Source organism: Melopsittacus undulatus, chromosome 4 (assembly GCF_012275295.1).
Source record: "Melopsittacus undulatus isolate bMelUnd1 chromosome 4, bMelUnd1.mat.Z, whole genome shotgun sequence".
Lineage (NCBI taxonomy): Eukaryota > Metazoa > Chordata > Aves > Psittaciformes > Psittaculidae > Melopsittacus > Melopsittacus undulatus.
This window is the reverse complement of record NC_047530.1, coordinates 108,403,885-108,430,624: the sequence shown is the minus strand read 5'-3', so window position 1 is coordinate 108,430,624 and position 26,740 is coordinate 108,403,885. Positions and strand designations below refer to the sequence as shown.

Here is a 26,740-nt window from a genome sequence, read left to right as displayed (position 1 = left end):
ATACCCTAGGAGAAGATTCATAATCAGGCACATGTTGAGTTTTATTAGTTATAGAATCACAGAATCCCAGACTGGTTTGTGTTGAAAGGGACCTCAAAGCTCATCCAGCTCCAACCCCTGCCACGGGCAGGGACCCCTTCCACTGGAGCAGCTGCTCCAAGCCCCTGTGTCCAACCTGGCCTTGAACACTGCCAGGGATGGGGCAGCCACAGCTTCTCTGGGCACCCTGTGCCAGCACCTCAGCATCCACACAGGGAAGAATTTCTTACTAATATCTATATAGATAAACTTGTATACTACTTATACTTTCATTTATATTGATATAAAATAAATATCTAAATATATAGTCATATATAATATTTTTATATATACAAAATGAATATATATAGACATATTTTTATAGAAAATATGTAAGTCATTTATATATATAACATATATATAAACATAAACAAGTGAGGCTGAGTGCTAGAAAGGGATCCTATGTTTCTAAAAGCTAAAAACTAAAAAATATAACACCATGAGAGGGAATACAGCACAACATATACTGAATGAAGCTCATCTGCCACAGACCCACATCACACACAACTTCATGCGCACCCAGGGTCAAAGCACAGGCAGATAAACCCTGCCAGCCACAGGCAGGGCTCACCCCAGGCTTTGTGAGCCCACCCCATCTGCACAGCACCTCCTGGGATGGGGGGAAAACACTTTGAAGACGGGCTGGGAGGCAAAGGCTGCCAAGTTTACTGTTCTCTGAGTAAGTGCTCCCTCGGATCAGCTCCGTGCGGGAGGCTGCAGAAACTATTGGGGGATTCAGCTGAAACTCTCCCGTAACTCTTCCTTTGTCAGAAAGCAGCCACAGCAACACAAAAGGCATGGAAGGCAGGAGAGGGCAAGCAGGAAGCTAACCGTGCTGCTGATCCCACCTGCCAAACGCCGGCGCAGCGCAGCGCTGGTCCGTCTGTCTGGCTGGGGAGCCCGACGATCACATGCATCCCCGTCCTGCCCCCTCCCTCCGCAGCCCCGTCCCGCTGCGCTCCTCGCAACTCCTGAACTATCCCAAAGCGGAGGCGCCTTTCACAGGCAGGATCCTGTATCCTTCTGCGTCTCCTTCGGGGGGGGGATTCACTGCCAAGGCTCTCTGGTTTCCCCCTTTCCATATAAAGCTCTGGGGCTTGCAGAGATTGCTGCGCAAGGGAAGGATAATGATTGCCCTTAGCAAGAAAGGCTCATGTTCTTCTCAACTCTGCCTCGCTCTCTGTGCCTTTGGGGTGGCATTGCTGAGGGACGTGTCCCAGGCGGTACCCATGGACGATCAGGATTATTACCTGCAGGAGATTAGCAACAGGGATCACTATTATTCCTTTCCATATCCTGGCGAAGAGTTTTTCCCTTTCACGGAGCAGCCTGCGGAGGAAGGACCTGTCCCTGCTGCAGAGACAGAGGAGCACCCCCAGTTCAAACCCAGCAGGAAAGAGTTAAAAGCGAAGAAAAGCAACAAAAAAGGAAAATCCATTCTTGAAACTCCACCAGGTAACTTTCCACCTCCTCCTCCAGAGTTTGGAGTCTGCTAATCTCATGCTGTGACTTTTAGCATTAATGAATATGCAGTTAATAGCAGTCTTGGTAGTAATAACAATAACCGTGGTCGTGGCGATGATGATGACAACACATTATCCCACAGAACAGAACTTTTATAGGCTTTTTAACCCTTTCTTCGTCAAGTAAAGACACTTTAGAGTGGTGATTATTACTTATGCTTAGCTCTAGCTGGTATATGGATTTTGCCTTCTTACACTTGACAACTGCCTTGCTGTTAAAACTGTTGTTCTATAAGCAAAAGAGGAGAGATGGATTTTATAAAAGCTGATTGAATATGGTGCCACCTTACCTTTGTTCTTTGGCTTTTTTTAATCTATGAGAGGTTCCTGAATGACTTTACTTGTAAACCTGTGAATTGCTTTGAGATTTCACTTTAAAGGCCTCCAGAGGAAGATCTGTAAACAAAGATCTTCCTGTAAAACACTAAGTCATAACAAGTTCAATTTAATTACTGACCTGTAAAATGAAGAAATTAAACAGCAATAAAAATGGCTTACACTAAATAAGTCCACCCTGAATCCCATTCTCTATTTGCTGTGTTTGATGGGATGAAAATATGCAACTATTAAAGTCCACAAAATCTTGATCAGCTTTTACCACTCAGTTGTTCCTGGAAGAAGAGTAATTTCTTTCTGTGCTTCCCACACATATGGTTGGTGCTTTAACGGTTTGGGATACCAGTAGGTTTGGGAGTGAGTTTGGCCCGTGAGCTTTAGATTTGTAAATCCCTATAGTTATACTCTGCTTTACTTCAGAAGGAAGCTTTTAATGTTAACAGCTGGAGCATAAGGAGCAAAGTTTGCAATTCAGAGCCATTAATACACAGAGTACAGGAAAACAGAGGATCCAGGGTTGTAGAGTGGCTTTAGTGTTTCCCAGATATATCTGGGAGATAGTAAACAAAATACTTTCCATTTAATACTAACACTAACAAATTAATTACCTTTTGATTAGCAAATAGATGAGCTCTTATAATAATAAATACTGATTTAAAAATACCATTTCTGAAGTATGGAAAACCGTAAGGCAGGCAGTTTGAATTGCCACTGAAAATACCACCTGGACCATGATAAGGACTAGTTTATTGGCTTTATTACCTAACTATGTGCAACACATGGATTTTAAAGCTACCTAATTAGGCTTTTTCTTCTTCAGTGTGGTGCAGACAATACAGATTTCCAGCTTGCAATGGGATGTTCTGCAGTTCAGCTCTACTTTCACCTTCCCTGTTGGCATTTCCCTGATTTCCTCAACCCCATGGCTTCACACATCCTTCACTAAATATGGCAGCAATAAGGACAGCATCCAATCTGCGAGGGCAATGTTCATTTCTCTTTACTGATAGGCATCTTACTTGTTCTTCACCCATGACAATGAGCACTTCACAAGTGCAAAGAAGGCAACAGCAATACCAACAACCAACCTCCATCACTGTGGAACACTCATCCCTTCCAAACCTGGTTTAGTTTATGCACTGCAGGTACAGCAGTACAAACTTCAAACTATATAACACTGCTGACCTACTAGGGGAGCATACTGAAGTCTTGCATGTAGTCTGAATTTGGTCATGGAATCACAGCCATTTTTGCTTATAGGAAAATATGGAATTAGAAAAGGAAAAATAGACCTCCTTAAGCCTTCTCTAGAAAACATTTCATTTTGTGCCAGTCAATTGAGGTGTGCAGAACTCTTCTAATTTACTGGGTTTTACCTTTCACCCTATCCTGGCTCTCTGAGTCCAGGGAATCATTTCTGCATTCCATCCTCAGCCTCCTCCTGTTCCACAGCATGGCCAAGCAGAAAGTCAAGGGGATCCTGGCAAGGACTTGTGATACACGACCAAAAGCACCTGGAAAGAGCTCAGTCCCTCCTGGCTGATGCTCTTTTGAACCAACTGAGCTACCAAGCTTTCACCAGCCATGTGTAATAAGAGGTTTTAAAGCCTGTGACCTTATGAGGCACTGGAACAGGTTGCCCAAATAAGGGATAAATGCTCCATCCCTGGCAGTGTTCAAGGCCAGGTTGGACAGAGTGGTAGGTTACATGGTCTATTGTGAGGTGTCCCTGTCCATGGCAAGGGGTTGGAACTGGATGATCTTAAGGTCCTTTCCAACCCAAACCAGTCTGGGATTCTATGAAAAACAATAGCCAGAGGTGTAACAAACATCTGACTCCCTCTACCAAACTCATTCCTTGCTCCAGCACATAAAGTCTTGACACCAGCTCAGCAGTCTACCTGTTAGACTTACTTTAACATGGGAAAATGCTGTATTTCCTTGGGAGCAGCTGAACTATTTTAACTGAAATAACTATAATAAGCCCCCAGGCAAACACCCAGCAAGAGGATGGTTACCATTTGTTAAAGATGTAAGTGAAAACAGGAGGTTTTTATCAGGAAGTGCCTGGCATTTTTAATTGCAGTGTTAAAAGTTCTAACTATAACACTTGAAATGTCTCTTTTTAACTCTCCCAAGTGCAGGTGAGGGCCAGGTCCTGCCAGTGCAGTGACCCCAGTGCTTAATGCCGTGTCACTGTGTCACCAGGAATTGGTTTGAAATGAAGATCTGATAATCCCAGGTGTCTAAATAATGATACATGACTATAACTTCTCACATCTGACCTGTTAAGAGCATGGCTAGAAGTAATAATAGCAGCTATCAAACAGATATCCATGACTAGTAACTCTAAATCTGGCTGGGTACATATGGGTGTTATGTGTATGTGTATACTTTAATGTGTTAATAAATATATCCAGAACTGGAATTAATGTGTCAGACATGCAATAAATACCAAAAATCTGGGGTTTCCCTGGCAGCCAGGGCATGAGGGATTAATTACTTACAACAAACAATAGTCTGGCTGGGAGCTGGGATGAAGAAAGAGGAGAAACAAGAAATGTGTGATCTGCCCTTTGGCTGGGCAGCTGGTACTGATCAGCCCTAGCTTTGAATCAAAGTTGGAATTGAGCACAGCAGTCTGAAGGACACAGCACAGAACAGATGACACCGACTCCATTTATTTAAGCTTATTACTGAAGGTAGAGAGAATATATGTGTTTTATCTGTGAAAGATTAATGTAGAGATAAATCCTATTTATGGTGGGGTTGCAATGTTGGGGGGTCAAAGAATTATTAGAATCCATATTTGCAAATACTTGATGCAGGTAAGAGTTCAAAATATCAATCAGTCTCTTTGCCCTTTAAACTGCTCATAAATGAAGTGGTATCAGGTCATCCTTAGGAGGTAAGCAGTTGGATTGACAGGTTTCTGTGTATATGTATTTCCATTTTCTAATTCCATCCTTGTTTATTTAGGCTTCTAGCCAAAGCCTATTCAGATCACTGGAAGGAGTCTTGTTAACATCAATATTTTTCTTTTATGAAGCCTTTAATACATTTAATATATGCTTCTCAGCTATGAGCTGTGGGCCAGATACGTATAAAAGTTTTGGGAGGTCTGCCTGCATGCAGGCAAAAATCCATCACTAGAAGGTTTATATGGTTGAGATTGCTATGAACACTGCTAAGTGCTGCACCATTGCTGTGGGTTGTGACTGAAAGGTTCCCCCTTTTGATCCTATTGCACCCACATCTGCCACAGTTAAATCTATAATTATTTGTATTTGATTTACAAAACTAATACTTTTTCGAGTAGTTCTTGTTCTGGCCATACCTCCATTCTTAAGGCCCTCAAAAAGTAAAGGAGTAATGTTTATTTATATGGCAGGATGGGGTTTACTGCACATTTATTTTGTATTTCACAAATCTCACAGCATTTTATTTCTGTGTAATCTCTGCATAATATATGTTTGTATGGAGTTATCTTCATTTCACAGAATCAGAGAATCCCAGACTGGTTTGTGTTGGAAGGGACCTTAAAGCTCCTCCAGTTCCAACCCCCTGCCACGGGCAGGGATCCCTTCCACTGGAGCAGCTGCTCCAAGCCCCTGTGTCCAACCTGGCCTTGAGCACTGCCAGGGATGGGGCAGCCACAGCTTCTCTGGGCACCCTGTGCCAGCGCCTCAGCACCCTCACAGGGAACAGCTTCTGCCTAAGAGCTCATCTCAGTCTCCCCTGTTCTGTCAGGTTCAAGCCATTCCCCTTGGCCTGTCCCTACAGGCCCTTGTCCCAAGCCCCTCTCCAGCTTTCCTGCAGCCCCTTTAGGCACTGGAGCTGCTCTCAGGTCTCCCCTTCAGGAGCCTTCTCTTGTCCAGGCTGCCCCAGCCCAGCTCTCTCAGCCTGGCTCCAGAGCAGAGCTGCTCCAGCCCTCACAGCAGCTCCGTGGCCTCTCTGGGCTTGCTGAAGCAGGTTCACTTGGACAAAGGACTTTGTCTTGTCTCATCTGTTGCTTTCCCCAGGCTTGATGAAACTCTTTAGATGCATCACTGTTTGCTTGCTAAGTATGTGGTTTTTTGTGTGATGTTGCCACCTGCACAACACTGTAATTCTGAAGGGGTTTGGTTAGTTGTTCTTTTAAATTTATATAGTGTATAGGAATTCCTTGTCTGGGTCAGGATGTCACTAGATATGTATCTGAGGAGGAGACAGTAAAGGAAGGCCAAAAGAGGATAAAACGACCAATTAAAGCAACCATGAAAATGATCTTGCAGAAAGGATTTGCATGGATAAAAATAGAACTGGTGGTGCATTAATCGAGACATTTATCAAGAGATGAGATAATGAAGGCTGTGAGAGAGACATCAATGAGTGACTGAAGAGGAAAAGCTGAATCAGAAAGATGTTATTCAGGAAAAACTGGAAAGATTTTACTGTAAAATGGTGATGAAGACGTGAAGAGGGTATGAAGTTAAAAACATAGATGTTTATGGTGTTGCTGGCTTTTGAATGACGAATTTGCTCACAAGAATGAAGATATGAGTGATATATAAGACATTGAACAGATAGCTGAAAGTACTTAGGAAAGGTCACCAAGATACACCAGCTTTCCAGCTGGAACAGAAGGAAACACAGAAGGAAAAGGTAGCCTGTGAATCAGCAACACTGCTTGCTAGAACTGTGATTTTGGATGGGCTTAACTAGAGCAAAGATGGAAAAGGGAGCAAAGACACAAAAATGGGAGAGTGAAAACAGGCTGAAGGCTTATCTAGAGAGTCAGGAGGAAGTCTAGGAGCAAAGAGAGTTATCAAAGTCAATTTTGCAAAGACATTTGAAGTGCAGCGTGTTGAACTTTGCTGGCACATTGAAGATAGGGTAATGCCTCAGAGCTCTGGCTAGGAAGAAGCTATTAGACACACTGGCAGGGTGCCTTCAAGTGAAACACGAGGGCCACAAGCCAGATGGGGTGACTGGTGTGGGTCTGTCAGGGAGCAGAGCCAGCAAAGGCTGTCAGCAACGTGTCAGGGAGCTTGGAGGGAAGATATGAAGGGAAATGGGGCAGGAGCTGGAAGTACAAATGAGATTCAGGGGGAACAGGAAACAGGGTTTTGGGTTAGGGAGCTGAATCAGAGGCTAAATGAAGGTTGGAGGATGACTGTTTACATAGGCTGTTATTTAATGAAAGCTACTTAGTGATAAATGACTTGTATAGGGACTAAGAAGAAATAAGCACAGAATTACCCATATGCTGGGTAATTACCAGCACTGCTGTTTTCTAGCCCATTTGTATCACTTCTCTTAAACCCTGTCGCTGGCTCCATTCCTGAGAAGCCAAGAGAAAGTGGAGCGCTCCTGTGACCTAGAATGTAGATCTTAATTATAAAGCTTTTGCTTATAATTCTTATGCCAGCAACTTCTCAAAATGAACTCATTGGCCCTAGGTGCATATCCCATGAATTTTAATGTGACCTGTATCACATCCTAATTGCCAGATGTGACAAGCGAAGATGAAAACATGTGGCTTTTAATGAGTGTGCTTTCATCTACCAGCTTCTATTTTTCCCTCAGCACTTCTACAAATATGTAGAATAATAAAGTGTAACATAGCCATTCCATTTAGGAGCCCTTACTCTAAAGAATGCCACAATGAAAGAAGACAAAGGATGAACAAGAATGAGCAATGAGCAATGCCCACAAAATTGGCCAAACCTTTTTGATTAGCATCTTTCCTTACTCATTATTTCAATGAATAATGTAACATGAGAAAAATAAACCAGGATAAACACATTTGATTATGCTAAAGAAAACCTTCCTGTGATAGCTCTCCCAGCAGCCTTCTCTGAATTCAAACTTAAGGTGAGAAAAACACCTCTTTAAAAAAGGGATGGTTTCACTGAATAGATTTTAATAGCATGAACCCGAGTCTAGACTTGTTCCTGAAATGCCAGCATATTGCGAGCCACTCATGATTTGAATTCATTCTTGGTTTTTAATGTTATTCTCTGTTCAGTGAGCTGGTTAGACAGGTCAATCAGACAGTTCGCAATCAAATTTCACTTATTTCCTTTGGTTTTGGAATGAACACTTCTGTCAGCTGTGTGATCATAGAACCTGTCAAAAAGATGAAGTAGTGGAAGTGGAAGGTATGGTGCAGAAGAAGTAATTTATTGCTTTTGCAGTGTCTGAGCCTTTTTTTTCCTGGGATTTTTGAGCCTTGCCCAATTCATTGTGTTAAAAGCAGCCTACCAACAGATTTGTTATCTGGGTACAGAGCTGAGGTTTGGTTCTCATATTTACACATAATTGTTGCTTGTTCTCATATTGTTATGATAAAAAGGCTACATTAGACTTGGTCTTTTTGCCAGGCCTATGATGAGTATATATCTTCTAGTACTGCTTGTTTTATAAAGCAAGGCTTTTTTAAATGAACATGTAAATATGTGCCTTTAACACTAGTTTTGGATACTCAAGGAAAATGGGAACAAGCAAACGTCTGATGTAGTCCAAATTATTTGCCTTTTACCATCAATGATTACACATGAAAAACATTCAGTAGCTCTAACTCAGTTCAAACATTCACCAGAGAAAATAGAGGTTGCAGGAATAGTCACTCATATTAGAAACATAGTCACTTTTAATCTTTCCGTCCCAAGGAGATACCTTACTGGGTAGTTTGGTCCTATTTAATTCAGTAGGCCATTAATCAAAGAGATCATTTGAGTTTCCTTCATTTTTGCATGGGATTTCATTCAAGGATGGTCATGGCTATCATATCTGTGCAGTTACATCTCCAATGTAGAAGTTACTTCTCAGTAACCTGCCTAAACACACTGTCCATGCACAGACAAGAATAAAACGCATGGACAGTGGAATAAGGGCATTAGTGGCTAGCCCCAGAAGGGTCTCTAACACTGCTGCTGTCTAATTGTTTTCCTGTTGGGGACTTCTTTTCCTGAGCCACACATGATGCTGATCACTGAGCACATCTGCCTCTTTCAGGGGCTAGCCTTGCTCCTCCAGAAGCCTTTCTCTGGCTATTTTGGTTGCCTTCAAAAGGTGTTTGGTGGGGTTTTTATATATCCGATCAAGCAATGAAAAACACCACATTAAACTGTTAGCAAAATACACTGCAGTGTTAATTCATTATTTCTGATGCAAGCACATTTCCAATTTCCTTGTATCACAGATAACATTTGTGAACATTTGTGATTCCATTCCCTTGCAGTTTTATCATCCCAGTGTGGGAAAGAACAGGATGCTCTGGGTGTCTGCTGTGTGCTGGAAGGGATGGAACACCACCAGAGAGGAGCAAGGGGGTTTATTGTTCATGCATTCACAGGCGGTGTTAAATCAACTTGACAGGTGTAAAAGGAAAACTGCTTCTCTTTTCTACCCATAGCTAAAAATGGCAACCAAAAAAGAGGTGAGAAAAACAAGAGGGGGAATTAAGAGATGCCAGATGGTGACTCAGAGTCAGAGCGCCTATGAAGCCATCAGCGGAAGTATGTGGGGTTCATTTAAAGCTTCTTTAGGGTACTTGGGTTTAGCTGTGAATCTCTCTCGCCCTGTTTGAATTGAATTATGAAGGATAGTCTAGTGAATCTGTTGATAGATGCCTAAGTGCCCTTTTGGACATAAAATACTTCTGGTAGGTGACATATTGGCATTGGCAAGCAAGGATTTATACCATTGTAGGCTAATTGGACAAAACAAAAGATAAGGTTTTGCTTCCTTGTTTCCACAGTGATCTGCATCATTCTTCTAAGCAAAAAGTGGCTTTAAAGAGACTTTCTGATTTTGGGGGGGTGCTTAAAGGAGCTTTCTTGTAAAGGGGAATCAGGCCAAATACACCTTAAAGTGTATTTTACAAGAATTCTTACAAAATATTACTTGATATACTACTGTATGGCAGAGCTGAGGAAACATATTTAAACTTGGATTAGGAAAAGTGAATGATTTCCTGTTCCAGCACAAGTGAGCCCAAACCTGCACTGCATGGTCTGTGTGGGGCTGCATCACTCTGTGTCTGTTGGGATTAGGTAGTGCAGAAAATCACAAAAACCCTGGCAAACTTCAACAGACCTTCGTGACTTCCAGTAACTCATGGATGGATTGAGTATCTTATTTAATAGTGGAAGTTCCCAAAATGAGGATTAATCTCTTATTTGCTTGTGGTTATTTACAGTGTGGGAATCCTGTAAATGTACAGGTCTGCAAATAACCGTAAAACCAGTTCTGCTCCTGCTTTCACACAAGCATTAGCAGGATACTGTAGTTGCAAAAGTGCTGCTGCATCCAACAGTCCAAGCAAGGAATGTAATAGAAGTTTTTGTATACATAAGTTAAACGTAACTCATGTACTGGGAGCTTACATGTCTTCTTACTTCTGTCTGCTACATAGTGCGCTTACTCTGTAGCTTCTAGCTACATAAAACACATAACTCTCAATGTGAATAGTGAACCTGATTAATTGAGCACCTTTGTGGCTTTTGGTTTTTGGTTAATCACAGATTTATTTTGTGGTTTATGTTTTCCTTTGTTGTTTTTAATGAATTGCCTGACAGACTTCTTGTATGACTGTACGTCAGTCTTGGGCTGGTTGTGAATTATGTGAGGTATGTGCCTGGCAATAGGGTTGTTCTGTAATCCAAATGACTCCCAAGGACTGAGCTCAACTAACAGCACAAAGTAGATATTCATGAAGTTAATATTAAAGGATTAAGTGTATTTTTATAGTTATAAACATCTAAAAAGATAAGAGTTTTGAAAGAGGTATGATTTTTGTGCTTAAGAGCAGACTGCAATCTAAGCTCCTACCCTTAGATATACAGCCACAGGTAGTGATCGTTTTGGTGGTGGTGATGGAAACCAATTGATATTTATTTATTTCATTCATTGAGAGGTAATACAAATACCAAAATAAGCATCAGGGCAAGATTTCTCATCCCCTAGCCCTTAGGTTGGAGAATCACACTCATCTTTGTTCTCCAGCCTCCATTCAGCTCCTTCTGATGTTTATGAGAAAAGAAGTATCTCCTGCAGCATGGGCTGACAGTACCCATGTATGTCAGTAGGCTGATGTTGAGCAGCTTTCCCTATGAGATGTGTGTTCATGACAGCCATGTGGGTGCTTTAGCCATCTGGGGAACTGTTTGAAGTCAGAAAAGGGAACCATCCTGTTCCATTGCCTTGTCTGGTGGCCATGTTTCTCCCACAGCTTATTATGTTGGTTAAGTTTGCAGTGTACTGCAAGACAGACAAAGGCTCAGTTTTGAATCCTAGTACATGGCAGACATATCTTCACCACCCAGGAGACACTACTTGGTACAGTATTCACCTGTTCTATAATGCGACTCAACTGGCTAAAGCACCAGAGACCTGTATTTAAGTTGTTCTTTCTTTTGGACCTCAGTAGCTCATCCAGACAACCGCTAACAGAGCTTCCTAAATCTAATTTGCTTGCTTAAATCATTGAGCTTCAGTGCTATTTGTAGATGATACCTTCCTCATGTTCTCATGCATCACAAGTTTTCTTGTAATTTCCCTTCTTTTTGGCTCTACAAGGTTGATCCTCCTGTCTGGGACCTAAAAGGAAACCTGAGTGGGAACCCCAAATGTTCCTGCTTAACTTCTGGTTTTCTTTGGCCTATGGAGGGGGTCAGGAGTTCTGCAGTCTCTGTTGTCCCTAGATTTGCCTTTTACCTGTTTCCTCATCTGAACTTTAGAAAGCAAAACAGTCTCCCATTTCAAGGGGAGTTATGTCTGACATGAGAGCACAGAGCAAGGCCAACTATCTCCTTCCTCTAACACAACCAAGATTTACTGTAAACTGTCTGAGTGCATTAATCATCACGGTGTGCTGGGAGTCAGTGTTGTTTGCAATGGGAGCAACCGAAAACCATCTTTCTCATTCTTTCCCAGAAATTAGAGTATTTTTATGTTCTCTTCTTCAGAAATACATTGGTTTATGGTGACAGGTTTATGGCTCCTCTCTACTTTCAGGGTCCTCCTAAAACATCTGTCAAATGCCAGGAAAACTTCAAAGTATTTTAGAAGAGCTGATCTCAAATCTGGATGTAAGCACTCACCATTATAACCACCTTATGTCAGATTTGCCTTCAATACACTCTTTTTTCCCATAAGTTTCTATAGTGTAATGAGTTTGCCCCATACACATGGCAGAGGATGTCAGAGCATGGCACAAGATTTCAACCCTCATAGAGATCTTTCACCAACTTAGAACAGAAACTTCAGTTTCAGCCAAACAGCCTTTCATATGTGATTGCCTAAAAGCAGAACTTAAAACTTCAGCTTATAACAACACAATTTTTCTCTATTCCCCCCCTTAATTGCTTATATACTGAGAAGTTACAGAAGATATCCCAGAAACAGTTAGAATAACATTTGCCATCACCAGCTGGATGGCAAGTTCCCTGTCCCAAAGGATAGACCCACTTTTATCCCAGTGAGTATTTAAACTGCACTTTCTTTACTCCAAATTCTGAGCAAAAATTCCATTGAGAACTCTGCCAAAAGTATGTCTGGGTTATAGATGGTTTGTATACATGGCTGGAGGGAAGGCTGGAATTTCCCATGGTAAATCTGGACTCAGATTTGCTCTAAGATACAGGTGACCCAAGAGCATGGGAACATGCGCCAGTCTTCAGTGCATGTCCACTGAGGTGAGGTGATAACTCTTATGTTGCTAGTGCATAGAGGAGTGAGTAGTAGCCAAGGCTAGTTGTAGCCAAAGTCCAGCACACACCAAAGCTAAGACAAAGAGAAGAATGTCTTACAGCTCTTTTGGCAGATATATTCTTCCTCAGGCTCTTCTGGATGCTTTAGGATCCCAGCAGAGGACTTCAGTCCAAAACTCTTGCAGGCTCCTCAGATGAATGCCTCACATCTGGTCCTGTTCCTCTGCATCAGGTATTTCATTAAGTAAACGTAAGTGACAAAAAGGGGCCCCAAAAAAGTCTTGTTTCCATCTTGTAGTGGAACAGATGATTGCTGGGTCATAAATAGAAACAAGAAGCTATGAGTGTTCTTCCAAAGACCTTTGGAAACACTGACAAAATGAGCCCAGGTACTGCAGAGGCCAAGAGATGGGTGGGATGCATGAGCTCAGAGAAGAAAATGGATAAATTCCTTAGCTGCTGAACTTGCAGCCTGGGAGGAATGAGGGTTGAGGTATCTGGCCACTGAAATCACAAGGTATAGAGCATCTGTTCTCTGCCTGAACAACTGAATTCTTTAGCTTAAAAGAGAAGAAAATATGAAAGATAACATGTTCTTGACCCATTTCTTCTGCAAGACTATTGCCTGTTGCTCAGGGCCTGAAAACACTTCTACAATAAAGATGCCTGTTTGCAAGCAATAGCTCAAGTCCACAGTGAACAAGGAGCAAAGCACTAAACCTGCAGCTGAAAGTATTCAGTGTTATTTTAAACTATTAAGCAAAAAGGGGTGGGGAGGTCAAGCTTTGGTAGCAGGTAAAGTCTGCTTTATAAATAATGTGAATCAGGGTGAGGACTAGTAGCATGTGGAACACAAGATACTGCAGACACATCTGAATTGTTTGATATTACTAATATGGCAATAGCAAATATGTACTTTGGGGGGTTTTGATGTTTGAATGACAGTCAAATGGCAACTGTACATGTAGAGCCCTTATACAGAAAAGGAATAGAATGGGAAAATTTTCAGATTATGATCAAAAAGTGCTGGTATGGAGCTATGCAGCTAAAATACCACCGAGCTCTGAAAAAGAGGAGAGAAAATAGCACTATTGTTCTGCAAAACTGCTCCGTAATTCTGTTCATTAATCCTGAATCAGACTTGTTCCTCCCAGTTAGCAAGTTAAAGATACACTTTTCCAATGCTCAGGGAAGCTTATCTCCAAGCTTTCTTTAGTCCACAGCTTTTCAAGTGCAGTATACCTCTGCTTAGTAAATACTTCCAGCTCCTACAGGTGGGAAGGACTCTCCAATGCAGCAGTTGAGTTAATGATAAATCCCCAATTATGACTTGCACTTTTCACATTAGCACATTCATGTGTTTGCAGTGGAGGCATGGTGACAGTGTTTATTGTTGCTAGCATGGCACCTTTCTCCAGGAAAAGGATGGCAAACCTCACTGGGCAAATAGTATAAACTAAGGATTATTTGAGCATGCTCCTGAGCGGTCCACAGGCTGGTAAATGCATTGCCTTTGCTTTGGATCTCTGGGCTTTCAGCCTTGAGCAAGCAGACATGCGGTTTCAAACTCACTGATAACTCACATTTCATATCATTTGAAGCTCCTGACACACTTAGCATTGAATCAGTGAAGCCTCCTATGTGTTAAATGTTCAGCCTCTGATTATGAGCCTTTGCTGGACCAGGGCTGAACTGTTAAACAAACCAGAAAGGATGTTTAAACAGAATGGATTTTGGGAATCTTTTGCGGGCTGCATAAAGCTGCAAGATCATAGGAAGCTGGAATAGGGCAGAAGGACCTCTGAACACTCACTCATTTGAGTTGGAGAGGTGCCCACCCTGCGAGATATTTGTCTGAACCTTGCTTGAACTATTTCAGCTCTGTAGCATGGAGCCAGAGCTTCGTAACAGCGTCCCTGCTGAACCTCCAGCTCTTCCTTCTGATCAGCTCAGAAATAGGAAGAGCCGTATCTTTCTCATGGTATTTTTAGCACTTTTCCTGCAGGCAGGAAGCTTGAGGCTTGTGACAATGGTGAGTGCTCAAAGTTAAAAAGATATTAAGAATAAAGCTTCTAAAACCACAGAATCCTGGTGCTCGCTTAGGCTTGAGGCATTTCTCATTTAATCTTATTCTTTAGTTCCCTAAATAGGCTCTTCCCTGGGTAGTTTGAGGGCAGGTAGAGAGGGGGAAGTGAAATAGAGGGACTATGGTGTGTGCAAAGTGCCATCTTCACAATGGACAAGCAAAAGCTAAACAGTCATTTAGCAGCCGAAATCCTTGAGGAAGATGAGCAAAAGCTCATGGGAAGCACAGCTGGTGAAATATGGGAAAGCGAGAGCCTGACAGCAGAGTGCGTGTGCTTTATGAGCTCCTTCAAAAACATGGATAATGAACTGCTTTTGCAAACTGGACTCTGTCCTTAGATTTCTTCATCAGTGGTGCATTTTCCAATGGGATTCCTGTGCTGCCCTGGGGTTTGTGTCTCCACTGTGAGCCCAAGTGGTAGTTACAGCCCTGTTCCCAGGCAAAGCATACCTTCTGCATCCCTCCTTCCATCCCGGCAATTCCTCTCTGTTCTTTATGCTGTCTTTATGGTTGTTGGTTTTCAATCCAGGCCTGGATTTGATTCTCTCACATCTTAGGGATTGTTCCTTGAAGTTTTACTTCCTGATGCTTCAAACTGTTAAATACTCTGCTTTCAGGGTGCTTCTCAAGGGTACAACTGCTTGGACATAGGGTGCTTTAAAGGAAAGAAGAAAGCTCTGTTATGTGAATTCCCAAATCTTTTGCTTTTGCTCCATCCCTGGCAGTGTTCAAGGCCAGGTTGGATGAAGCCTTGGGTGATATAGTTTAGTGTGGGGTGTCCCTGCCCATGGCAGGGGGGTTGGAACTGGATGATCTTAAGTTTCTTTCCAATCCTAACTGTTCTATGATTCTATGATCTCTGATAGAGAAGAACGTCTGGTTATTTTCTGTGTATTTGGCCTATTTTTGATCCCTTCACTGAAAGAGTTTTCCACTCTTTTGGGCTTTAAATGTATTAGCCACTTCTGACTTTTTAGTACTGTCTTAGAGCTAGACTTGGATCAACCATGCATTTAAGAATAAAAAAGTCCAGGAAAATGAATAATTTAGTGAGAAGCAAACAAGCCAACTAAACTTCTTTTTAATGTGCTCTAGGAAATACAACCTGATTCCCTTTTCAGGGGTGGGAAGTTTGTCTTCAGGTTAATTGTAACTGCTTTACTTACATCTGAAATCATTGAGTGATAGCTCCAGGCACTACGGTGACTTCTGTGCTTTATGAGAAGTGTTTGGGTTTATTCATTCCTCTTATTATTTCATATGAAATAAGGACATATTTGTGATATTAGAAAAAAGGTATAGATGTCTGAACTTGCAGCTGGAGCAGACACCCCAGGTCTGCATAAAACAGAGACTTGCACTTTATAAAAGGTTTTCAAACCAAGTTGGATTGATTTTAGGTATTTCCTGTCACAAGCTCTCTATATAGGTCGAGTATTTAGCCCAGATGTGCCACCTGGACGAGGACTAGGCAGCCACTAAAACCAGCCTGTGCAGTGTGACAGCTCACAGATAAACTCTGAGGCTTGAACAATCATTTCCACCCCCAGCAATGCTTCCTTGCAGAAGAATTACTGCTTCTAGAGGAGGAAAGATATTAGTTGCAAGGGGTAGAAACACAATTAGGTGCTGGGGTATGATGGAAACCTCTGCTGAAGTGGTCAGGCCATCTTTGAGGGTCTTCTTGCTTGTGCATGGAGGTGTGTTTGCAGCTATGTGGGTTTCTACATGCAGAAGAGGCAAAGTTTAATGTCACTTCTGATCAGCAGCATATTCTTTGGGAAGACTGAAAATTGACTAAGATTATTTTTCCACAGAGCACCAGGGGAGGAATGACTCTCAGAAAGATGATCCTATTAACCCACATCTCACAGCAGAATATGCAGTGAATAGAATATACAGAATAGAATACTTCTACGTTCTGTTGGTAAATGGCTATTTTTAGTTTTAATCATGAAAAAATGAAAGATGACATTCCAACTCACAGCTAAGATGACGAATGACTGTCTGCTGCTCATACTACTTCACCACACTGGCTCTCAAGTTTGCTGGCGCACATCAAGAGCTCAGTCAGAAAGCTAAACGGGTAGAAAACAGCCTACTGTGAAATACAGAACTGAATAGAAAAGTGGTTCTATCTTCATCCCTGATTTATTTGTGTTAGACTTTGGGCTGCTTCATCAAAGGAAGCTAATGCATCTGTTTCAGTATCATTTGCAGCACATTTTCTGCCTTATAACAAAGTAAAAGAAACATAGTTTGGCCTATGCTTAACTTGATTAAAAGTTAAGTAATATTAAGTGGTACTGACCGGGAAGTGACTAAATTTCTCAAGTGTAAATTTAGTACTTGGGAGTAGAGGTAACTATAGTAATGGCAATAAAATTTAATGGCTTGTCACTGCTAATGAGAACTCCTTTACAATCTCTCAAGCTTTTCTTGCTCTATGTGTGTGGGCTTCGTGTGTGTGCTTAGGAGAGTGAAAACTGGGTCATTTCATAATAATGGCATCTATCTCAGTGAAATAAGGTGTTTTTAGAGAGCTGCTGAAGCTACTCATGTGTATTTCACTTCTGAGTCTGCTATAACCTCAGGTGTGCAATTCTGATCTTCATGATGGAGCGTATACAGCCCCTTTCCTATGTCTTCCCACTTGGATACTTCCTTGTGCCACCTGGGATCCCTATTTTGCTCCAAAAGTATGGCTCTACTCCAAAATGCTTAAAGCTGGCAAAATTCTCGGTAGATGTGTATTTCGAAGGTCCAGAGTTATGGACCTTTTCCAGGTTATTTATGTATAAGGAATTTCATGACTATGCTGTCACTCTGTACAACCGCATAGTGAACGTGCTATATCTCTCTATGGATACATTTACTTCTGTATAAAGTTACTACTATAGCTTTCATAGAGGGGGAGGAAAATAATTGCATCTTGAGCCAATTTTATACTCATGCAACAGTTTTTATGCAGTTTTACTATTTTTAGTAAAATACACTCAAATGGAATTATTAAAGTGGTTAACTTTAGCATTTTTAAGATACCTCCTTTACTGAGACAGGCGCGTACCTTAAGACAGTGGCTATTTTCTGTCTTGATTTTGTACTTGTTAATGGTATTCTGAGTTTCAATGTTCATTTTTAATGGCCACATTTCATTTTCTTATTGTAGAATCTTTGGTCTTGCAGAATATTGTAGTGATTTGATATTTTATATTGATGTTTCTGGCATGAAGACATTGGACAGATATGCGTTGCTAATGGTAGTTTTAGCCCTATACCCAGCCATTGTGCAAGTGGTCTGTCTCAGGGTTTTTCTCCATTGTTTGGCTGAATCCATTTGTTTGGCTCTGGGAATAAAAAGGATGGTTCTCATTTTTGATGGCTGTACTCAGTTTTGTGGCTTTAGCTGGAATTACAGAAGTCTTCATCCTGTGCTTCAGAAAAACATCAGAGGAGACATGTTAAAATTAATGGCACAGAATTCAGCCTTAGTCAAAACTCACAAAAAAAGTTAAGTATAGATATGATATTTTTCAGGCTGAGGGTTTTTTTGGCCATTAAAGGTAATAATATGTCTCTTTCAGAATGACTACACATATTCGTTTGAAGAGAAAGCGAAGGACTTGTCAGGTTTGGATACAGATCAGAGGGTACCTTGTATCACGAGCATCTGGAAACCTTTCCTGGGGCTATGCCTACAGTGAATTCAGACTGCACTGAATGCAGCTTGTCCTCACATTCTTTCTTCTGTTAATGGCCTGGGAACCATGGCCAGGTTTGCAATATGATTCCCATCCTCATCCTTTCCCATATCAGGTCAGCAAGGTGATGTTCCCATGGGCAGCAAGACAGGAATACTGGGTTGCTTACATGCGCCTCCCTTTCCTCTGCCTTTCTCTTCTCATAAAGGCAGTTTAAGGCATGCAAGAGCTATGGACAGTGTTTCCATACCTATTGACCTGGGTTCAGCTGTAACAGCTCTTTACGTGGAGGAGACTGATGCCTGAGGCATGTATGGTTGTGGTTGCTTCTTCCTCCTGAGCAGGACCACAGGCAGCAGGAAACAGAGTCAGGAGTTAAAACAGGAGATGCTTCTTGTGCCCAAGCATGCTGACTTTGTGCATGTGGGATCAGGCTCCTGCATTGTCCAGTTCATAAATCAGATTGTCTCCTAAACAGGCAGTACAATGGCAGCAGTGGGCAGCTCAGGGAATGTGTATGGTATCTGGAGTCTGGATGAGCCTCACGAGTCTGAAAGCTTGGCCAGCAAACTCAGAGAACAGGCTTTCTGGAACTTCCTGCTTCCAGCTGTGCCAGGAATAATAGAAGCTCTTCCTGCTAAGTGTGCTGTTTTGCTGCATCTAGAACCAGCCACAACCCGGATTTATAAGGGAGCAAAAATGTGGATAATAATGCAATAAAAAGTGTATTTTCTGAATCTCAGAAATGCTCAGTTTCATGTCAGATAATTCTTAATTTATTCCTGATTTGTCTTTAAGCATTGTATTTTTCCTCAACTTTGGAAGGAGAAGAGACACTTTTACTCTTGCATGGAGTCTGTACCCTGCAGATTTTCAAGTGATGGTTGTGCCCAGTCCTTCTATCTGGTGCACAGTGTTTAGGTGGCATATACAGAGCATGGAGGTGTTTGGTGTCTGCACCATGGGAGAGCACCTTCCCTGTCCAGGACTGGCCTTTTGCCATCAGGCAGGAGCTGTTTGCAACCTCTCTGTAACTTCATTCCTAAAGAGCTGGTTCAGTTTTTGAAACATGGATAGTACCCAACACATGAAAGACTATGGCAACAAATCTTCTGGTGAGAGTCCTAGCAAGGAAAGGAGTGTGAATCCCTGGAAAACAAAGCAGTGCCTGGTGAGCAAGATAGGATTAAATGTCAAAGCACAGCCCCTTGGACCAGGAACAGCCACTGGAGAAGATGGTTGCAGATAAGAGGCATATCTGATCATCCAAAGCAGCTCAGAGATATCAAATGGGTAACATTCATGGGACTCTCACTTAGGCTTTTTCCTCACCTAGAGCCGATGAAAATGTTCCTGCTGACTTAAAGGGACTTTGAGTCAGACCTCTGACAGAGATGGGGTTTGTGGCTTCTAACTGAAAGTGTTTGTGGGTTTTGTTGGGGTTTTTTCTTCAAAGCTGCAACAGCAACCACAGGATAAGCGTATATTGCAATATAATATTAATAAAATAGAATATTAATAATACTAATATAATAATAATAATATTAATAGAATATTACTAATAATAGAGAAAGTGTATGTTGCAGTGCTATGATAAATACTGCCCTTTCCTTCTTGAGAGAAGTCCCCAACGTCTTAAACCCCTTGCAGTATTTGCTACTTGTCCTAGAAAAATACACAGCTTTGATGCAGCATTAGAGAACAATTAATGTTGACTTAGGAGACAAAATTTAGGCATCTGTTTAAGCTTTTATTTCATCTTTGATCTGAGAATATAATTCATTATTTTGACTTCTATATAGGGGATTTGTTGTAAGTGCACATTGCTTGCTCTGTTCTCTTAGTGCCCTGGGAATGAGTTTATAAGAGAAAGCAAATAAAAGCAAACTGTGTGTCCTTGAAGAACCTTTATCTGCCTGTGCTGCTTCAATTAATCTGGGGTGTATGGGGACTGGTGGCCTGAATTCAGGCCAGAAATGAAACTAGTATGTACTGCTAGCAACACATCGGACATGAACAAAGTCAGAATACTGCTCAGACTGCAATCCATGGACCAGTTTCCAGGGGAAAGCTGGGCCATACCATGTATAGAGTGTGACTCATGAGCATCTGTGGAAATTTCACACTTCCACAATTGCATTGTCAAAACAGCAAGACTTAGCTAGACTATGTTCCCCCCACAAATGTCCTAATACTGTAAATATAACGGATTATTTAGATAATGAAGAACCTTGTTCTGTTTAATTCAGCCGCCACAGACTGTCACAGAACAGCAATCCAAAGGTGTTTGCAGCAAGTAGCAGGTCAGCAGAAATGTGTTTTTACTGTTATTTCACCTCTCAGGTGCATTGCAGTATTAGAATACTTTGCATACCTGTGGCCTAAGTATTACTTGAGACAAAGCAATTGGACTGATGGAGTTTCCTTTACAATTTTTTTGCTGTTGAAAGGTAAATTATCAGCCACACTTTTCATAGGAAAAGCTCTAAAAATAGATTTTAGGGGAGGATTTATTATATTGACCTCATTAAGAATTTTTGTCCAAGACTATAAATATCAAAGAACAGTATGAATAGTATAAAAAGCGTTAAAATCTTCATCCCCCAGCCTATATGCTTAATCATGTGCTCAACTATATCAGTAGCTTCACAGATTTGAATCTTCATCATTAGCTATATATTTGTGTTGCTTAAACAAGAGCTAAATTCTGCATCTACCCTGGGATAGCCCAGAAAAAGAAACAGGGAATCAAAACCTAAAACTAAATCTGTCTTATTACATGGGATTTTGCCAGGAGAGATACTTGACCATATTTTGTGCTGGCAGGATATGTGTTGAGTCCCCAGAGAACAAGGTCTCCAATGAAGGGACAAATTTATAGCCAAGCCTGATGAGCAAATGGGTTTAAAGGAAGAAGAAACTGGTATTAATTACAGTGATAGGCATCCTAGAGGACATCATTCTGGCACCTGCTTCCTTTCCCAAGTGACAGATCTCCTTTGTTGCTGTAGATGCCTTTTAGCTACTGTCATCCACTGACTTGGCCAAGCTCCAGTCACACTAAGGCCAAGTTGTGCAACATAGTTTTGACTCCCTAAACCGATCAGTGAGACATCCCTGCCCATGGCAGGGGAGTTGGAACTGGATGATCTTAGGGTCCTTTCCAACCCAAACCATTCTATGATTCTATGACAGTTCTTAATGATACTTCATTGTCTGTTGCTGCTGAATGCAGTGATAACTTGGGATGTGCTGTGTTACTGAAAATCATACTGGTAGTATATATTTTGATGGAAAATGCATTTGTTAAATTGGTTACACTGGAAGAGTGATAAGGTCTTCATATTTATACAGCAATGTTCTTCTATTAACTTTGGCGGTGCAAGCTCAACCCCAAATGCAAAGCTACAGATACCAACAGCAACAACAAAAAATCCTGGAACTAAACCCATTCTTTGCATAGAGAAGATTCTGTGTTACCTCACTGTCAGCTCTGCCTTGACCTCCTCTTGTCTTCTCTGAACTTCTGTATCTCTGCAGTGTAACATCCTTTGTCCCCAAAGAAATATTTTGTAGTGGAAGGGAATTCTTCTTTATTTAAAAATAACCAAACTCTTGGAGCTAAAGCACATTTGCAGTCATCAAGAATATATAGAGTACATTCTGCCTACAAATATCAAGGAGACTGTCAGACTACACAAGTCTGCTATTTCTCCATTTCTAGATTTGAGTATCACTGTGCATGAGACAAGCACAGACTTGCAGGGACTGAGAAGGATTATGAGTATGGCTCTTAAAAATATAACTGAAGAGGAAACCTGATGCTTCTTTTCTTCTTTCCATTTGAGAAACTAACCATATTCCTAAATTAATGGGAAATATTCTTTATTATTTAAAATCATTTGTCTGCTGTGCCTCCGAAAGCACAGTCCAGACTGATTTCCTAATGCATACTTATTAGATACAAGAACTCTAAAGACAATCTGTACTTATCTGGCAATCTTTACTTAGACCAGATGAAAATAAAATAAATGAATAATTTAGGCAATAAAGATGAACAGAAGTGTTTTCCTTGCCCTGCTCATATATTTATCTTCTACTTACGGAATTAGGATGTTTCTAAGAATGCCTGCTGATACAGTTTTATCATAAAGAACAGCTACAGAGCAGCTGTAATTACACCACAGGTGTAAGGACAACCAAGCTGGCTCTGCAGAAGGTGGGCTTTTTGACCACCATCGTCAGTGGAAGATGCTGCATCAGTAGGACACAGCCATCCTGAGGCTGAACTTCTCCCAAACCTGGGCTAATATCCTTGTACAGAGCCATGTTGAGACTGCAATTTGAGTTGATGCTGGCTTGAGAAAGGATAGCTTTAGATAGTGCTCTTAGTACAGGCAAAGCCTAAATTATAACTGGCAAATTCAGATTTCAGAGGAAAGATTGTGACTGAAGTAATCTCAAGTGTTTCCTCTTCCTGACTTCAAGGGAGAGGTGATTGCTAACAGTGCTGGAGTACCAGAAATGCTTTGCTGTCCTTAGCTCCGATGCAATCACCAGTCTGGCTAATAGATGCATAACTGAAAATAATGGGCACTGAGATACAGCTATTTAACATAGCTAATAGGAAAGCAATTTTGAAATGGAAACCTCACAATAACGCTCTTCAAGATACAAATGCCATGAAGTCTAAATCCAAGCTCTGTCTTTTTAGGTCTTGGAATGAATTAACTAATTTGAACCAGACATCTTATTAATGGCATGTGGATACCTATTCATGGTTGCAAATCACATATGAAATCATGGTTGGATATGGGCCAGGATGAGAGAAATGTCCATACTTCAGGCTCTTCCCTGCATCTGCAAGCTTAATGCTTGCTTCTCAGTTGCTCTAAAACATAAATGCATTAGCTGCATTATGTTAGTAAGTTTTTATGTACATAGAATATGGTTTGAAATGTCTTTGAAAACCATACTTGAATTTCCTATATTTTATAATGATTGTGTTTTCAACCAATTAAACAAATGACCAAATAACTCGGTCATTTCCAGTTGTATCTATGAGGTATGAACTGCCCTGATTATTTATGCTACCAAATTTCTCTAGCTTCTGCAAGGGTTTTTCAAGCTAGCAGGGAGAATACAGAATCATTCAGGAAGTCTTACTGATTGTGTGGCAATTTTCATTGTTATAGTAAAGATTTCTTAAACTTAAATATAATAGATTAAAGCAATACTTTATAAATTATATTCTTGATGAATGCCAGGAATCAGTTTCATTTCCTGTATGCTTTTCAAAAGCAGGTTGTCCTGGTTATCATAGAATCATGGAATAGTTTGAGTTGGAAAGGACCTTAAGATCATCCAGTTGCAACCCCCCTGCCATGGGCAGGGACACCTCACACTAAACCATGGCACCCAAGGCTCTGTCCAACCTGGCCTTGAACACTGCCAGGGATGGAGCATTCACAGCCTCCCTGGGCAACCCATTCCAGTGCCTCAGCACCCTCACAGTAAAGAACTTCCTCCTTATATCCAATCTAAACTTCCCCTGTTTAAGTTTTAACCCCCTGGTAGCTTTAAGAAACAGGAGACACACACCCCAACAAAATAATTTAGCTGAAGTTAAATTCACAGTGTAACTCAGGATGTTTTCTTTTCTGTAGTGAAATGACAACTCTAGCTGCGTTGTGTTGAGTAACTTGGAGTCAATCAGATGAGGCTGTACTGAAAAACTTATCCAAATTAGTTTTGTGCATTCCAGATTGATGTTTTAGTCTAATATGTTGCTCTTTTCATCCCTTTATGGATGCTGGAATTCATACGCATGCGGAAAAAATTAATATGCTTAATGTATTAATAGTCAAATACTATGGCTATGAATAGAAGACATAATTTCATTTAAAAGCAAAATCAAAGGTCTTCTCGTGTGGAAAACAGCACAAGTTCCATACATCAAAGCTGCTGAAAACAATAGGCTTGATGACTCCAAGAATATCATTCCTGTGCAAAGCTGCGCAGATGGAAACATCTAAAGGTCAATGGTCTTTTATGGAGAATCCTGCAGCTCTGTTCCTGGTTTGGGATGGTCACTGGAAAAAAGAGGGGCTAAGGAATGCTTTCCATTAATTTTCAGTCAAGTACTGGAGCAAAATACTTGATTTTTTCTTACCAAGTGAAAAGAAATAAGGTCTTTATGTGATTTGGTAAGTTAGTGCAGTCCCAGCTTCCAGACTGGTTCACATCAACAGAAAGCAAGCTAGGTGTTCTCCTATTAGTTTATATAAATAACAATACAAAATAAAATCCTGGATACTATTGAACTGATGGCAAAGATCCTAATGATTTCAGCTAACATATTGCAAGGCTTGACCACACTGAGAAAAGACAGCACATTGTTAACAACTTATTGCACAGTTTTCATCAAAGGTGTCTATACTGCATATCATAGGGCTCTTGTTTAATCTTAAAGCTCAATCTTGCTTTCATTGAAACCTCTGTTTAAATTGAGCATTTCATAATATTGGCCTGTTAATCTGATGCGTTCACAGACAATACACATAATTCATCCTTGAAAAATAAAGAGCAGTCAAGTGTGTTTATCTGAGATCCATAGACCATTTTTTAATCTATTATTAGGCTTCAGTTTCTCTAGAAACAGAGATAATACACACAAATACATGCAGGCAGATCTTTGCAGCCTGTAAATACTCATCTTGCAGTCTAAGAAACCCTCCCTGAAATCCACAGGCAGCCCAAGAATATGCCAGATTTATAGTAAGTTAGTAGCATTTTAGCCTGTCCCCAGGGCAGCTCCACAGCCATTGCTTCTGTTCAATAGCAGAGAATGGGGTGTGAAAAACAGTGTGGAAGAGACAGACTTCAGTGGGTCCATTGCAGATGCATCTGCCTGTTCTCTTTGTTTCTACTCTTATTACCTCCTAGCAGTGCCTATAGATTGCTCCTCACCCCTGTTAGGTGCGGTATATAGAATCATAGAATAGTTAGGGTTGAAAAGGACCTTAAGATCATCCAGTTCCAACCCCCCTGCCATGGGCAGGGACACCTCACACTAAACCATGGCACCCAAGGCTTCATCCAACCTGGCCTTGAACACTGCCAGGGATGGAGCATTCACAACTTCCCTGGGCAACCCATTCCAGTGCCTCACCACCCTCACAGTAAAGAATTTCTTCCTTAGATCCAGTCTAAACCTCTGCTGTTTAAGTTTCAATATGGCATTAAAGGATATTTAATGAGCTGAGTATATAAAAGCAGCTTGTTTTCAGCTCTGGCTTGGTGCAAGTACTTCTGAATAGCTTTTGAGTGCCTGGGAATGATGACACTGTTCACAGAGCAAAATACACCAAAGTGCAAAAGTGTTTGCAGGATTACACCATGAGATTGATTTCCAAACCTGTCTTGAGGTTCTTGTTAAAGAAAGGCAGGCGGTTCCCAGCTATGTAATGTGTTCCCAGCTATGTAATGTATTCCCAGTAGAGATCAGTCAGAGCCCGAAACTTCTTCCACTTGGAGTATGATGAAAGATGAAACACTCTATAAGGAAATGCAATTAAAACAATCAGCCAATGAAACAAAAACCCAGCAAATTATTCCTTCCTCTGGCTTCCCTTATACATCCTGTCTCTTCTCTGTTTTGGATAATTAGATTGAAAGCTCTTCAAAATGAGGAACTGTCTACATTTTGTCTCCTGTGTAAGGCTAAGATCATTGTTGGTGCTTTAGAAGATACTTAAATATTTAACATTTGTCTTTAATGGCTCTGATGGAGACAGTTGGCCCTGGATTTATGTGAGAATTCTCCTAAGGATGAACAAAGAAATACCAGGGTGAACTGACAACACGTAACATTTTTCCTGAGGGATTTTAGGTTCTTATGTGCTAAGGAAGAACATATGAAATACCGTACATTTTTGCCAGTATGTACATAGCAATGCAAAACTGCACCTGACAGACACAGCCAGGGTGAGATTCTCAGGTACATATCCTCATGATATTTTGGTGAGTGATTAAAGATATGTATGTAAGTGGCACACAGGCATAGAGCACAGGATTGGGCTCTTTACAAGCAGTCTTCCAATACCTAAAGAGGCCTACAAGTAAACTAGAGAGGGATTTATTATAAGAGCAAATAGGGGTAGCATAAGGGGGAATGGCTTCAAACTGACAGAGGGCAGATTTAGGTGGGATCTTAGTCAGAAGTTGTTCCCTGAGAAGGTGCCCAGAGAAGCTGTGGCTGCCCCATCCCTGGCAGTGCTCAAGGCCAGGTTGGACACAGGGGCTTGGAGCAGCTGCTCC

General features: G+C 41.2%; 1 protein-coding gene across 2 annotated transcripts in view; it reads left to right on the top strand.

The window, feature by feature from the left end:
- The first annotated feature begins 748 nt into the window (after nt 1-748).
- Nucleotides 749-26,740, top strand: part of CPXM2 (carboxypeptidase X, M14 family member 2) — a 78,031-nt gene continuing 52,039 nt past the window's right edge. For both annotated transcript variants that reach the window (XR_004549564.1, XM_005154490.3), the window contains exon 1: nt 749-1,533. Coding sequence is in view for 1 of the 2 variants with exons in the window: in XM_005154490.3 (XP_005154547.2) it covers nt 990-1,533 (544 nt within the window). In the remaining variant the exon portion in view is untranslated. The remainder of the gene's footprint in view (nt 1,534-26,740) is intronic.